Source organism: Lethenteron reissneri, chromosome 27, assembly GCF_015708825.2.
Source record: "Lethenteron reissneri isolate LAM-NWPU_2019-01 chromosome 27, ASM1570882v1, whole genome shotgun sequence".
Lineage (NCBI taxonomy): Eukaryota > Metazoa > Chordata > Hyperoartia > Petromyzontiformes > Petromyzontidae > Lethenteron > Lethenteron reissneri.
In genome coordinates, this window is record NC_083805.1 from 5033753 (window position 1) to 5046736 (window position 12984).

At 42.7% G+C, this 12984-nt stretch overlaps 1 protein-coding gene across 3 annotated transcripts in view; it reads left to right on the forward strand.

Moving 5' to 3' along the window:
- Window positions 1-12984, forward strand: part of LOC133348417 (collagen alpha-1(XXVI) chain-like) — a 118227-nt gene that overhangs the window by 83965 nt on the left and 21278 nt on the right. For all 3 annotated transcript variants that reach the window (XM_061561211.1, XM_061561212.1, XM_061561213.1), the window contains 2 exons: window positions 2555-2653; window positions 10067-10252. In XM_061561211.1, the coding sequence (XP_061417195.1) occupies window positions 2555-2653; window positions 10067-10252 (285 nt within the window). The remainder of the gene's footprint in view (window positions 1-2554; window positions 2654-10066; window positions 10253-12984) is intronic.

A 12984-nucleotide genomic window follows, 5' to 3' on the forward strand; every position in this document is an offset into this window, starting at 1 on the left:
CGTGACTTTATCGAAATAACCAAGGAGTATGACTTAAGACGATATGTTTTAAGATGGGAGTAGTCACAGCTCCTCCAAGACGTCTGGACAGCATGAAAGAGGAGGCCAAAATAGCCCCCGTGTTTGAGAGCAGCTGTCTGTAAGAGCCTCCACCTCTTGGAGGAAGTTCTTCCTCTAGCAGCGGTGTGAGAGGGGACATTGCAGGACCGCACCTTTATCTGTAATATAATTTAAAATAAAAACGTATTTAAATAATAACAAAATCACGATGGTTCAGGAAATAAGCAAGCTTTTCATGTAAAGTACACACAAGCTGTATCCACTGTAGAAATTACAATTCACTTGCATTGCATGGTAGTTTGAGTAATGAATATACCCCCCCCCCCTATTCTTGATTCATTTAGTTTAGGAAACAATGAGCAGTGACATTCCCATGAACTGCTTCATTATCGCTTTAGATCAGTCCAAGTAGTTATTTCTCCAGACATCATTGTTATAAACACAATTTATTATTTACCTGAAAAAAACAGCGCATATCACAGGTAGCACATTTTGGGAAATGGCCATGCACGGTCGTGGCAGGATCAACATTCACACAAAACAGCAATAGCATTAAAGTAAGATAAAGAGTAATTGTCATAAAGAAAGGAATCTATTTCAAAGCTTAGGTTCAGCTCCTTTGTTGTGCAAATTAACGAATGCATGTTGATGATCAGACTTGCATACAAACAACACAATATGAATAATGTTTTACTTTACATTTTGATGCTTGTGCTCTCGAAAGAAAAGTGCAAGTGTGGGCAATTCTAGCCATGCAGTTACATGCCAGGATTATTGACGTGTAACTGAAAGCAGAGATACGGTATGTGTCTAGATTACGAAGACAGCACTGCACACTTCATGGTTCTATTTACAGTATTACACTTGCTGGATGTGTCACTGCCTTGACGTGGCGAAGGAGAAGCTGTGAGGGGCTTCGAGTAAGTAGCTCGTTACGCGAGTGGCGAGACAGCTTGTGCCCACCACCTTGATCAAACCGCAGTGGCCAGCGTGTTCAATGATGGTCAAAACAACCCCTGTGACTGTCATGTTGCGTGCGAGCCGTCATCTGGAAGTGGATGGACTATCTGATGATGGCATCATGATGATGACGGCTAGGTCTGAATAAACGATCAACAGGAATTAATTCTAGATTTGAAGCTTTCGTGACTGCAAGGATTCATACTCTTAGTTCTTTCGGTAAAGTCACGTAGGTAAAAATGAAATAAAAAATTTTTATTCATTATTGCAATGTTATTTATTTATTATTATATTATTATTTTATTTTGTATTACTTTTTATTTCATTTTTTACCTACGTGACTTTACCGAAAGAACTAAGAGTATGAACAGGAATTAACTCCATCTGGCACGGCAGGTAATGGATAGACGCAGTAGTCATAGCGCAGCTCACAACTGGGCTCGCGTCGTATACTTTGCATTGTGGGGGAAGTGATGACGCATTTATTCTAATTGAAATTGATTCCCTGGCTCACGATTACACGCACGAACTGATGATGATGATGTGTATGATTTTCCATTCATGTTTGTCGGCACTGCGTTTATCACGATGTAAACAAAAGTAAAATGAATCACGGAATCGAACCGCAAGCACTGAATGAACGACGCCTTAGCGGCCCGACCTGTCTTGTCTGGGCTGGTGGCATTGCAGCACTGGGCCATGCTGTGCCTTTCGTGTGCATCTTGCACCCCTAGTGGACGCACATGTCAGTAAATTAAATGCAAACAGACGTGACTAAAACTAAACTTTTTTTTATTTTACCAGGCAAGGTCCACTGAGCTTTCTAGCTATTTTGCAGAAGCGATCTGGCCACAAATGATAGCTCAACGAAGTGGCTTATCATGTGGAAATGTATAGCAGCCAAATACTCTCACAACGCATGTTGATTCTAAATATGGACGGAGAAACCGGAGGACCCGGGGAAAAATCCACGCCACCACGGGGAGGGAGACACCGCAAACTCCAAATATACAGCAGGCGTCAGGGTCGGGTTCGAACCCGCGACCTCCTGTATACCAGGCGAGATAGTCAACATCTCACCACCACGTGCCCCATTTACATTTTGGGAAGTGGTCATGCACCGCTTTGGAAATAATTAAGAGTGGTCAGATGGAAATTTGGGCATTCATTCTTGTTGAGGGGTTTGCAAAAGAGAGCTGTTAGCAGAATAATTTTTATTTATTTAACTTTATGGTTCGTTTCCTCAGTCTATCTAGAAGAGAAGCCGAGGTTAAAATACCCCCATTGATACAACTGCCGCGCCGTGAGATGGAACCGGCGCCCTCTGCGTTGCAATTCCAGTGTGCCGACCAATTACTCCAGGGCAGCATTCCGGAATGTGTGGTGAATTATAAAGAGAAGTGGATAATGTCGTCTTCAAGGCCGAACGGTGAATCCTTGTGTTTGCCCGTGGTTCAATGTCTCACGCCGGTGTGTTTGTGGTTGCGGATGGCTGCGTGCGTGCCCTGGCGTTGTTGCGTGCGTGCTTCTGAAGGAAACCCAGGCATACCCGGCTTTCCTGGTCCGCCTGGTCGCCCCGGCCTCCCAGGAATCGGAGGGATTGATGGCCCCCCGGGTCCCGTTGGGCTGCCAGGTTGGTGCTCCCAGCAGCATTTCAAGGATGTACCATTTGCTGTGTTTACGCGCTTTCACAGATGGTTGTTGAGCACCGACAAGAATAATGCCACTACCCCGCACACTGTAAGAATATCTTCTTGGTTCTTTCGGTAAAGTCACGTAGAAGGGAAGTATTAAAATAATAAAAATAAAACACAATAAAATTATATTAATAATAAAAATAAAACACAATAAAATTATTTTGTTATGTTTTATTTTTATTATTTTATTACTTCCCTTCTACGTGACTTTACCGAAAGAACCAAGAAGATGAATCCCTGCAGTCACGAAAGCTTTAAATCGAAACTGTAAGAATAAATAACACTGGTCAACACACTCTTTTTGGCATAAGGTATTCCAACGGTTCTAAGGTAATTTTGGGGTTCTGATTCCAAATCTGGCATCAGTTTTTGTCTATCACATCAGGTTTTTGAGATATCAAATATTGCATTTTCAATAAAAACTGCAGAAGAAAAATATTCAATAAATGTGGATATCTACATAAAATGATATTATAAACACACTATCCTAAAAATACAGCACCATATTTTAACACTAAAGCAGTCACTGACTCGCAACAATTTGCAATCATAAGTGACAGAGTTAATTTTGGATAAAATCAATGAAAATGGGGTATGCCGATAGCATAAAAATGAGATGTGATAGAGCAAATCTGAGATCAGATTTGGAATCAGCACCCTGAAATTAGTCTAAAACCGCTGCAAAAGTCCAGGCCAGAAAAAAATGTTTTTTTTTTTGACCAGTGTAATCGAAGCCCGTTGTCAATCCCCTGCTAGGTGTAGATCGACTTCCCAAGGCACGGAGGATGTGTGACCGTACATCACCATGGTGGGCAGTATGGGTCACCTGACGGTGGAGGCCCAGGACCGGTGGTTCAAATTTCACTCGCCGCTGATGTTCGCCTTGACCATGAACCGAAATCGGCACGCCAAATTCGTAATGCGCTAAATTTCGATTTAAAGCTTTCGTGACTGCAGGGATTCATCTTCTTGGTTCTTTCGGTAAAGTCACGTAGAAGGGAAGTAATAAAATAATAAAAATCAATCCCTCCGAGAATTATTTTTATTATGTTTTATTTTTATTATTTTATTACTTCCCTTCTACGTGACTTTACCGAAAGAACAAGAAGACGTAATGCGCTAGCCAGTACAGCACCGCTCCACCACCCCCGCGCTGTAGGTTATGTACCTTATATTTCGTGCACCTATGCCACTGGGATAGGTCTCGTGGATGTGCTTCTCTTACTTTTCAAGCACAATTGACCTGGTAACTAAAAAATATTAATTAGAAATGTGTAGATACCTATGAGATTTAGTCAGTTATTAGTTCTTACGAAAGATACGGCATTTTGTAAAATGCGATTTCTGTGCTGGAGATGGTGGCATCAACAAGAGGAGATGTTTTCGTAGAAAGTACGTTTAGAATGTGCGATGATATGAATTGCTGTATCATATACAGGCGACAGTACACATTTACAGTGCTGTACATTCATTCACTCATTACAGAGATGAGATTAATGTCAGAACAGAAAATTCATTATAACCAAACAGGTTAGGCAAAATATTTTTTACGCTATTTAATTACGAAATACTTTCCATAACTGTGGTTGCGATTACGCAAACAGTGTGCATTCGTTTATTAAATAAGACATGCTCCTTCTGCATTAAACCAGTTATCTTTGAACCCGTGGGAATCTGTAAATTCCTTAAGGTTCTTCGTTGAAACTGAGGGGTACTTTACACTTTCCTGAATCAGTACAACACTATGATTCTAGATTTGAAGCTTTCGTGACTGCAAGGATTCATATTCTTAGGTATTTTTGGTAAAGTCACGTAGGTAAAACATTAAAATTAATGAAAGTAAAATAAAATAAAAATCACGACGTTTCGGAGGCTTGTGTTGCCTCCGAAACGTCGTGATTTTTATTTTATTTTACTTTAATTAATTTTAATGTTTTACCTACGTGACTTTACCGAAAAAACCTAAGAATACAACACTATGAGTCGTGTCATACTGATTTCGGAGATTGACAAAATAGCACAACACTGACACGTATGACCAAATCATCCTAAATGTGCCCTGAATGTCATCAGTTCTCAGAAGCTAAACAGCTAAACAGGGTTGAGCTCGGTAAGCTCAGGGCAACTGTGGCAGATTGGCGACCACCAGGATCTACCTGATTTTGCAGGCATTGGGATAAGAGGTGACTATTAGATGGCCGTGTTGAGTGTTATATCCCCATTATATGTTACAGGGATAACACATTCACAACAATCACGAGTGGAATTGGCCAATCAGCCCAATTGCATGAGGCTCATTAACAATTAGTCTCAAACTCAGTGCTGCTTTACTGGGTAAATAATTGGCATTTTTATCGCCAGTGCAATAAGTAATTGGCATTATTGCACACGCATTTTCAGGGCAACCGTGGCAGACTCTGTCTTTCCAGGATGGGCCTTTACAGCCACCACAGGAAAAGTAAATCAAACTGAGTTCAGTTTTTTCAAATTACGCGGACAACGTAAAGCTGTACATTCCATTGTCTGCCTTTGACGGAAGAACGCATTCGAATTTTAGGAGTAAGGGACAAATGGTATGAAGGAGAAGGGTGGTAGAGTATGAAATATCTTTAGATTTTAAAAGATTAGAGAGGTTTTGCTAAATCCCTCCCGAGGGATAAAACAGTTGATGAGTGATGTAGCAGCGACCAGTGCCTACTTGCTTTCACAATTAAATATGTAACCTAATGTCCAATATACGTATCAGTGTGATGGCCATTTTCTTCAAAGCTATAGAAAGCAGTGTAGAGCATCACGAGGAATTCACGTGTGGGCATATGTCGAGAGTTTTGTGTCAATCTCCATTGGGGGATATGACACATTTGAGCACCATATTCAGCTAAGGCCCTGACATTCGGACGAGTTGGGGGGCATTCTGTTCTATTTCGCATTTATATAGCGTCCGTTCCACGGTGCTTTAAGATGCAATCCGATGGTGTTCAGTGAGGAAGGTTATGGAATGAATGGAGGGACAGGGGCTCGGAATGGAGTTGATGTTGCTGGGGTAGGTAATGCAGAATAAGGTGGAATGTGATGGTGAGTGAGGGTGTCTGATGGGTGCAACGTGGATGAGAGGCAGCGGGGCATGGGGGACATGCATGAAGTTGTGAAATGGGCATGGATGAGGATAGGTGGAGGGTGGTGGGGGCAGAGGTCTGGTGGCCAGCAGCAAAAGCACTGGAGGCGATTTCAATATGAAATACACAAAGTCACCAGCAAACAAAAGAAAACAAACGTTACAAATCGTTACAAATCCACGCGCTGTGGTGCTGAAAGCACCGCGCACAATACAAAAGAAAAGTAACGTGGGTGTGGTGTCATCGCGCACGCCACGATGACGAGCGAGCACTTCAGAAGGTGAACATGACAACAGAGGGCGGCACAGAAAATCCCACCGTCTTACTTTCGGTTCTCCCACATTTACTTTCCCCTCCACTGACCAGCGTGGTAAAGTATGGTCATAATAACCCCAATGACTGGCACAGTATGACAAAGGGCCGTATGAAAAGAGTACAGTGTGCTTCAATGCCATATTTTCTAAGTCCCCACATTGGCACTGTGAGCACGTGAACAACGTGGTAACAATAAAAACCCCGCGGAGGCAGAGGGCACCCCTGTGCTAGGCCGTGGGACCACCCACATATAAAGCCAAGTATAATATCGTTCACAAACCCTATTCCAAATTGTGGAATAACCAAAGATAGGCATTTTGTTTTCGGCAGTTCGGTTTAATGTACTGTATGTTTTTGGGCCTGCCAAAGGCTCAAGCCTGGGCCTAGAATTGACCTCGTGTTGTCATATAAACCTTCCATATTGTAATACCCACATGGCACTGGGATGGATGAGCAGCCAACCAATTTAAGCCAAAACTAACGGGTTTCATGTAAGTTGCCATTGAATTAAAGTATTTTTTTTCTCCTAAAATTGAAGTTGAGGAAAGCTTGCTATTAAAATGAAGACAACGTTTACCCTAAAACAATTAGGCTTCAGCAGACTTTGATTCAAAGTATAGTTGCACAAAATCAGGCTGGGCCATCAAATAGAATACAAAATCTCATTTGTGCTGTAGGTCACTGGTGCGCCATGTGGTTTAGATTTTAAATGCTGAGAGACAGATGTTGGGAAAAGTCTACGGTGAAACACTAGCCCTCCCTGGACACAGACGGTAGTACATTTGTTACATTTTGGTCTCATACTTTAAACTAAGATACAAAAAAATGCAGCTTAGATTTGTGCAAAGAGCAGCACGATGTTTATTTAATGCTAAGGTTTTGAAGAGCAGAATTATCATGAACTCTCAAGAGTTTGAAACGTGGTGCAAGCTGAGAAAATGTTTGAAATGTTTTTATAACACAATCCGTGGTATTTGACCTCCAGAATCCATAATTATTCGTAGAAAATGCAATTGAAACTGCATGCGAATACTTTGGAGAAAATTACATCAATATTATATATTTTTGTAAAATGATGTAAGATACGCACCATAGAATTATCTTAAAATGTGTATTGTTTAACACAAATATCAGCGACACTGTAGCATGTAGAATGTTCACAACAACAAAAATCGTGACACATCCACAAAACCACAAAAAAAGACTAAGATCCCCATATAGCCTTTAAAGATTGCTGGGGCAAGTGCTGTTAGTGAGCACGTAAGAGGGCAGCAAGGCCAACACCACGTCCGGGCGCCTTTGTCTCCTTAGTAGCGATGTTTACACACCGCACCAGGTACTCATTAGAGGCTGAGTCAACCTAGGGGAGGCCCAGATAATCGTCGTAACGCAGCCTGCTAACCGCTACACTTCCGTTCGCCACAAAACCACACACCGACTGGCTTGTTGAGTAGGCAGTCTGAAAGTGCATCACCTCTTTCCGCAGAGCTTAAACCTTTAACAGTAGGAAACGTCGCACGCGTTATATATTTATATAAGATGTGTCTGCACATGAACCCATTTACAGTATATAATCTGAAAGCTCTTCCGCCTGTGCGTTTTGTCAACTGGAGGTTGTTAATAACAACAAAAAAGCGACCAAACACCATTGGAACCTCCTTTGCCAGTAGCAAAATATGACAATTGGTTTTTTTACCCTTTTACCTGGCAACAAAACTGACACCTTTTTTTACAAGGAGTCATGTTTGCATTGACCACAATACCTGCGGTCGGAATGCAAACGAAAAACACAACTCTGATAATGTATGCACTGTCCTTGAAATTGATTGGTCCACACCCGAGACAGCTTTTCTTAGAGCCTAGTCTCACATGGTGTTGGACCAGATGACACCAAACAATTTAAGCCTTTATAACAAAACTTGGCAGCTTGCTTGATGACTTTCGTGTTTGCCTCATGTTTTATAAAAAAAAAATGAGAAAAAGTTCCAATGTCCCATCCACCTTATTTCAAAGTGACATATTTTAGTTCGGCAGCACTCAATAAATGTTATCGTGAATGAAAGCTCGTGTACGTTGGTCAGCATAAAACAATGCACGAATTAAGTGTCATCTCAGAAATGTAAACATTACACATTCATACTGTAGTCCAGAAGTACTGCCATGCAGTATGTCTGTGTGTTACTTTCAAATGACACTTAACTACACGCATCAAAGCTCGCTGACAAGACTGGCTTGTGCAGATTATTATTTTGGCCCTCTTGTGTTGCTGAGGCAGCACAAGGGAGGCTTCTCAGAGGGACTCGTCCCGTGGTCGTGAATATTTCCAAATCAGAAGTTAATTCCGAGCAGACGCGATCAAACAGCAGACGATGTTTATGTTATCGTATCTCAGATTTCACTTCACGCACCCCCCTCCCTCCTGCCCCCCCCCCCTATGTAAGGAGCATAAATATATCTTTGGGTGTTTTTTTTGTCACTTATTTATTTTCACTAAGGTGGTCGGTCGTGTGTCTGAGAGTTTGAGGCGCTGAGAAAGCCAGCGCCGCCGAAGGTCTCTGGGTTCGAATCTGGGCTTTGGCCACAGTCCGACCAGTGGAGGTGGGCTGCAGAGGTTTTGTGGCAACATCTACAACCAGACTGCTTAGAGACCTGGGAATTGAGGGCCAGAGCCAGCGTTCGGAAATCAGAGCTGTATTGGAGGCGGCAGAAGGCAGCAGTCAGTGGCTCTGGATGAAGAGGAAAGACCCCAGCTGGGCCCCGAAGTGAGAGGGCCAGGAGGTATGCGGTCAACAATGCTTGACTCGGGGAGGAGGACGCCCCTGCCATGCATAGTCCCATGGGATGTTGGCTATCAACAACAAGGCAACTCATATGACTAATTGGGAATGGGACGCAAGCGTAGGATTGATCACCCTGTCGCTGGCCGCCTTTGGGGAGGGTGTATAGTGTGAAAGGCCGAAACACCCTAGGAACCAAAGGTACACTACTGACGATGCGCTCCTCAAATTTCACCAGGCTCACTGTTCATGAACTCTTGGAAGTGCTTACACAAAGGATAGTAACATCTCATCCTGTGTTCTTGGAATCTTTGGCCGCCTGTGATCAAGCCACGTGTCTCAAGTGACTCAGTCCCTGTCACAATGCCTGCATGTGAAGAAAAAAAATGCAATATTAAATTTGGGTTTTCACTTTGAGTTGGCCGAATTCCACTTGTGAGACTTTGAAAGTATCGGCTTGACTTGTCATTTGACAATTTAATTGCAGAGTGCATTGTAAAGTGTACAAAGGCCACTTGAAGGGTTTTTTTTAGTGGGGGGGGGGTGTGAAATGTCTTCCATTGGCCATTCTCTGACACATGGGGCATAATGAAATCTGACAATTGATGTTGTTATGCAAATGTGTAATGGTATCTTTGTTGCATGCCATATACAATGTCCACACCTTAGCAGTAACTGTATTCTCCTTCACTCAGCTTGATTTTAACGCAGTGACCAGGCTCTCAATAAAGGTAATAATTACTCATGCAAAACGAAAAGAGTCAATAATGTTGACATTTAAAAAAGTCATTAAAGTTCTTTCAAATGTTCTGTATTTATTATAACCTATCCACGTTTAAAGATGATTATGTGGACACTGTTAATGGTCATTACATTCACGTCTGTATGTATGTTTGTGTGGGGCTTTAATATGCCTTGCTGGCAAAGTTGTTTTTTTTCGCGCTATTTTGTTTATGCACTTGATTGGGCACACTTCATTATGATTCACCTACGTCTTCCATGACAAGGAGGGTTGACTGCCGAATATGTTTCTACCTGTTTTCTTTTGTAATATTGACTTACCCATTCACAGAGTTCTCAACCTCTACTTGCAACACAAAGTACTGCCCCAAATATTAACTGATGCCCCTCTTATTTTCAGGTCCTCCTGGTCCCCCTGGGCAGCCTGGTGCAATGGGGGGCATTGGGGCAGTGGGCTTGCCAGGGGAGAGGGGGGTGACGGGTCTGCCTGGGCCACCCGGGCCCCCAGGTCCCATCGGATCACCCCGTCTCTCCGAAGAGTCCGTCCCTTACATCGATGCCTCCTCCGCCGGTTCTGCGTTTCAAGGTTTGATTTTAACTTTGATAATGAGCAGTGCTCATAGGGAGGCTACCATTCTATTTCAGTCCCCCCCCACCCCCCACGAAAAAAATCCTTGTGGACTGGGAATTAAAAGGCAATGGATGTTGGGTTTCACTATTGTAGGTGATTAACGTCACGAAGAGCACGGAGCAGAGCTGATGATCTGTGTGCATTGCTCACTGAACGAAGCCGCCTCGTGCTTTATCGCATGAGCCACTGTGTGCCCCCCCCCCCACCACCCCCCACATGCAACACACCGAATTGTTTCACCTGCCCAACGTCTTGCAGCGTTGCTTCAGCTCTGACCCCTGAATTGCCCCGCCACGACCCTCACGCCTCTTTCCCCTCTCGTCACAATTTGCCCCCCAATTGTCAAAAACGATGGTGCCACCCGCAGTGGCACTGGATTTTGGCGTTTGTTCCAGGAAGTGCGCGTGCCACGCTTGGCAATAAAGTAAGTGGGAAGTCACGGCTCCAGGTTCAGACTCGGACCTTATTTTAGCTGTAGAGGCTCATTGAGCCAAACAGCTCTTTCGTAAGGATAACCAGCCCACCTGCCAGCCCACCTGCGTCTCTTTGTTTCAAAAACTGCAGGGCACAGACTGCAAGTGAAGTGGCGGCTCAAACATTTACACACCAAACGCCACCCAGTTTTCTCAACTACATTCTGCAGGGAATGCCCACACAGCCAAATGGCGCAAGCCCACATGTAAGCATAGGATCGTTCCATCAGCAGGTGAGACGGGCCAAATCATTCAGCATCACGGCACAGGTCGCCAGCACGGTGTGCGAGATGGCTCAACCATTCACAGAGGTAATCAATAATGTGCTGACCCATTGCAATAAAACTAAATAATTAACTGTACATGTACATGTTATTCTACTAAAATTCCTTATTAACAAAACAAAAGTGCAAATTTTATTTTTGTAATTAAAATAAAAAAAGCTAAACTTAACCCAATCTATTGGAAGGCATGTTTTGTTCTTCTAATAATTGTATGTTGTTGAACTTCAGGGAAAATGCCTGCTGTTCGGGCAAATGCATTATCCATAGCCTTCACAATATCAAATACTTCACGTCGCTTAAGAGTCTTGTTATTTACCGTTAATGAAAGTCCATCTCGTGTTTTCCAGTCTCGGGTGACGAGTCCCACGTGGATGCATTGCCAAACTGGAATACTCTGGCAGTAGCTTCATCGTCAGCACTTTTTCCAGAGATCAATGAACTCACAAAGAGGCCCACGTAATGACACATGTATGCAGATACTCGTTGAGAAGCCCATAGACACTCGCGCAGAGGTCCGTAGATTTGCGTGGATCCTCATTGAATCTCACACAGAGAACCAGTGAGACACTGGCTTGCGACATTTTTATCATCAAAGTCTTCTTCACCACGCAGCTTCCCATGAGAACCGGCCTGGTAGAGCCCAACACAAGCGCAGCAGTGTCATGTTTATCGCCACACCGCTGTCTGTGTGTTCCAATAATGATCAATTAACACGTAGGCTTTCGTGACCAATATTATTCACAATAACGGTTTTTGGGTGAGATCGCGTTATTTATAAACGTGTCGCAACCCTCCACCACCCGACACGGCCAATCAGTAAAAAAATGTGTCACGTTGACAAAAGACAAAATAGTTTACTACTTTAGCCCACCGGTGTGTTGAAGAGTGAATCCACAACATTTACAGTTTTTTAGTAGTACGACGTTTTGCTGGTAATTACATCCAGCATCATCGGGCAATTGTACTAAAAAAAAATTCAATGTTGTCACATTTATAAATAACGCGATCTAACCCAAAAACCTTTATTATGAATTATCAATTAGTAGTGCACTAGCAACACATTAACGCATGAGACTGGAAAATCAACTCTGGACTCGGATCCCTTGTCAGACACTTTAAAAAAAAATCAGCGTTTTGGTATTTTGTTTTTATGACTCTCAACAACAAGAAGAACAATGTCTTATGCGGCATGTATTTAACGTGCCAAAGAAAATATGTTTTGCGGATATCTTTGTGCTTGAATAGTTCATTCAGCTATTGTTTTTTTTTTTTACAAAAATAGGGTCGTATATTACTAAAAATAACCAAGCCACAGCAGATTTTTTCTTTTTTACGAACAATAACATTGTTTCCTACATTGATTTAGCCCCGATGTTCTGGCAGGGTGTCTTGGTTCAACTATGTTGGTATTTTAGCTGAATTCCTGAGAGTTATATCACAGGTTCCCAGAAATGTGACACTGTTCCCTTGAGCTATTTCTGCTCCCACTGTTATGTTACATACCCAATTACAATTTAACAATTTAAAATCCATTCAAAGTTAAACAAATAACCCCAGTTGCAACCACTGCCATGTCCGTGACATGTTTTCTGGTTCAAACACCTTACTGTATAAATTTAGCATACTTTTGGCCCAATAAAACGTGTCTCTTTACAGGCAAAATGTGGAATGCCATTCCACCTATAACTTGACACGTTTAATGGTTATGAGAGCCCTAGCTTTATTTCAAATTCCACAAATATAAACCCACACCTCGTATATTCTGGAGTTTCAACTCAGAAGCCCTTGCACATGGTTGGAATCTATTTGCTCGTGGCAGTGATGTCACGTGGAAACTGAAACTCATCCAGAGGCACAGCTCCATCGTGCTGTCCATGTTATGCATGCAGTGTGGTGTGAGCAGTGGCACAGTGGTTAACGCACTGTGCTT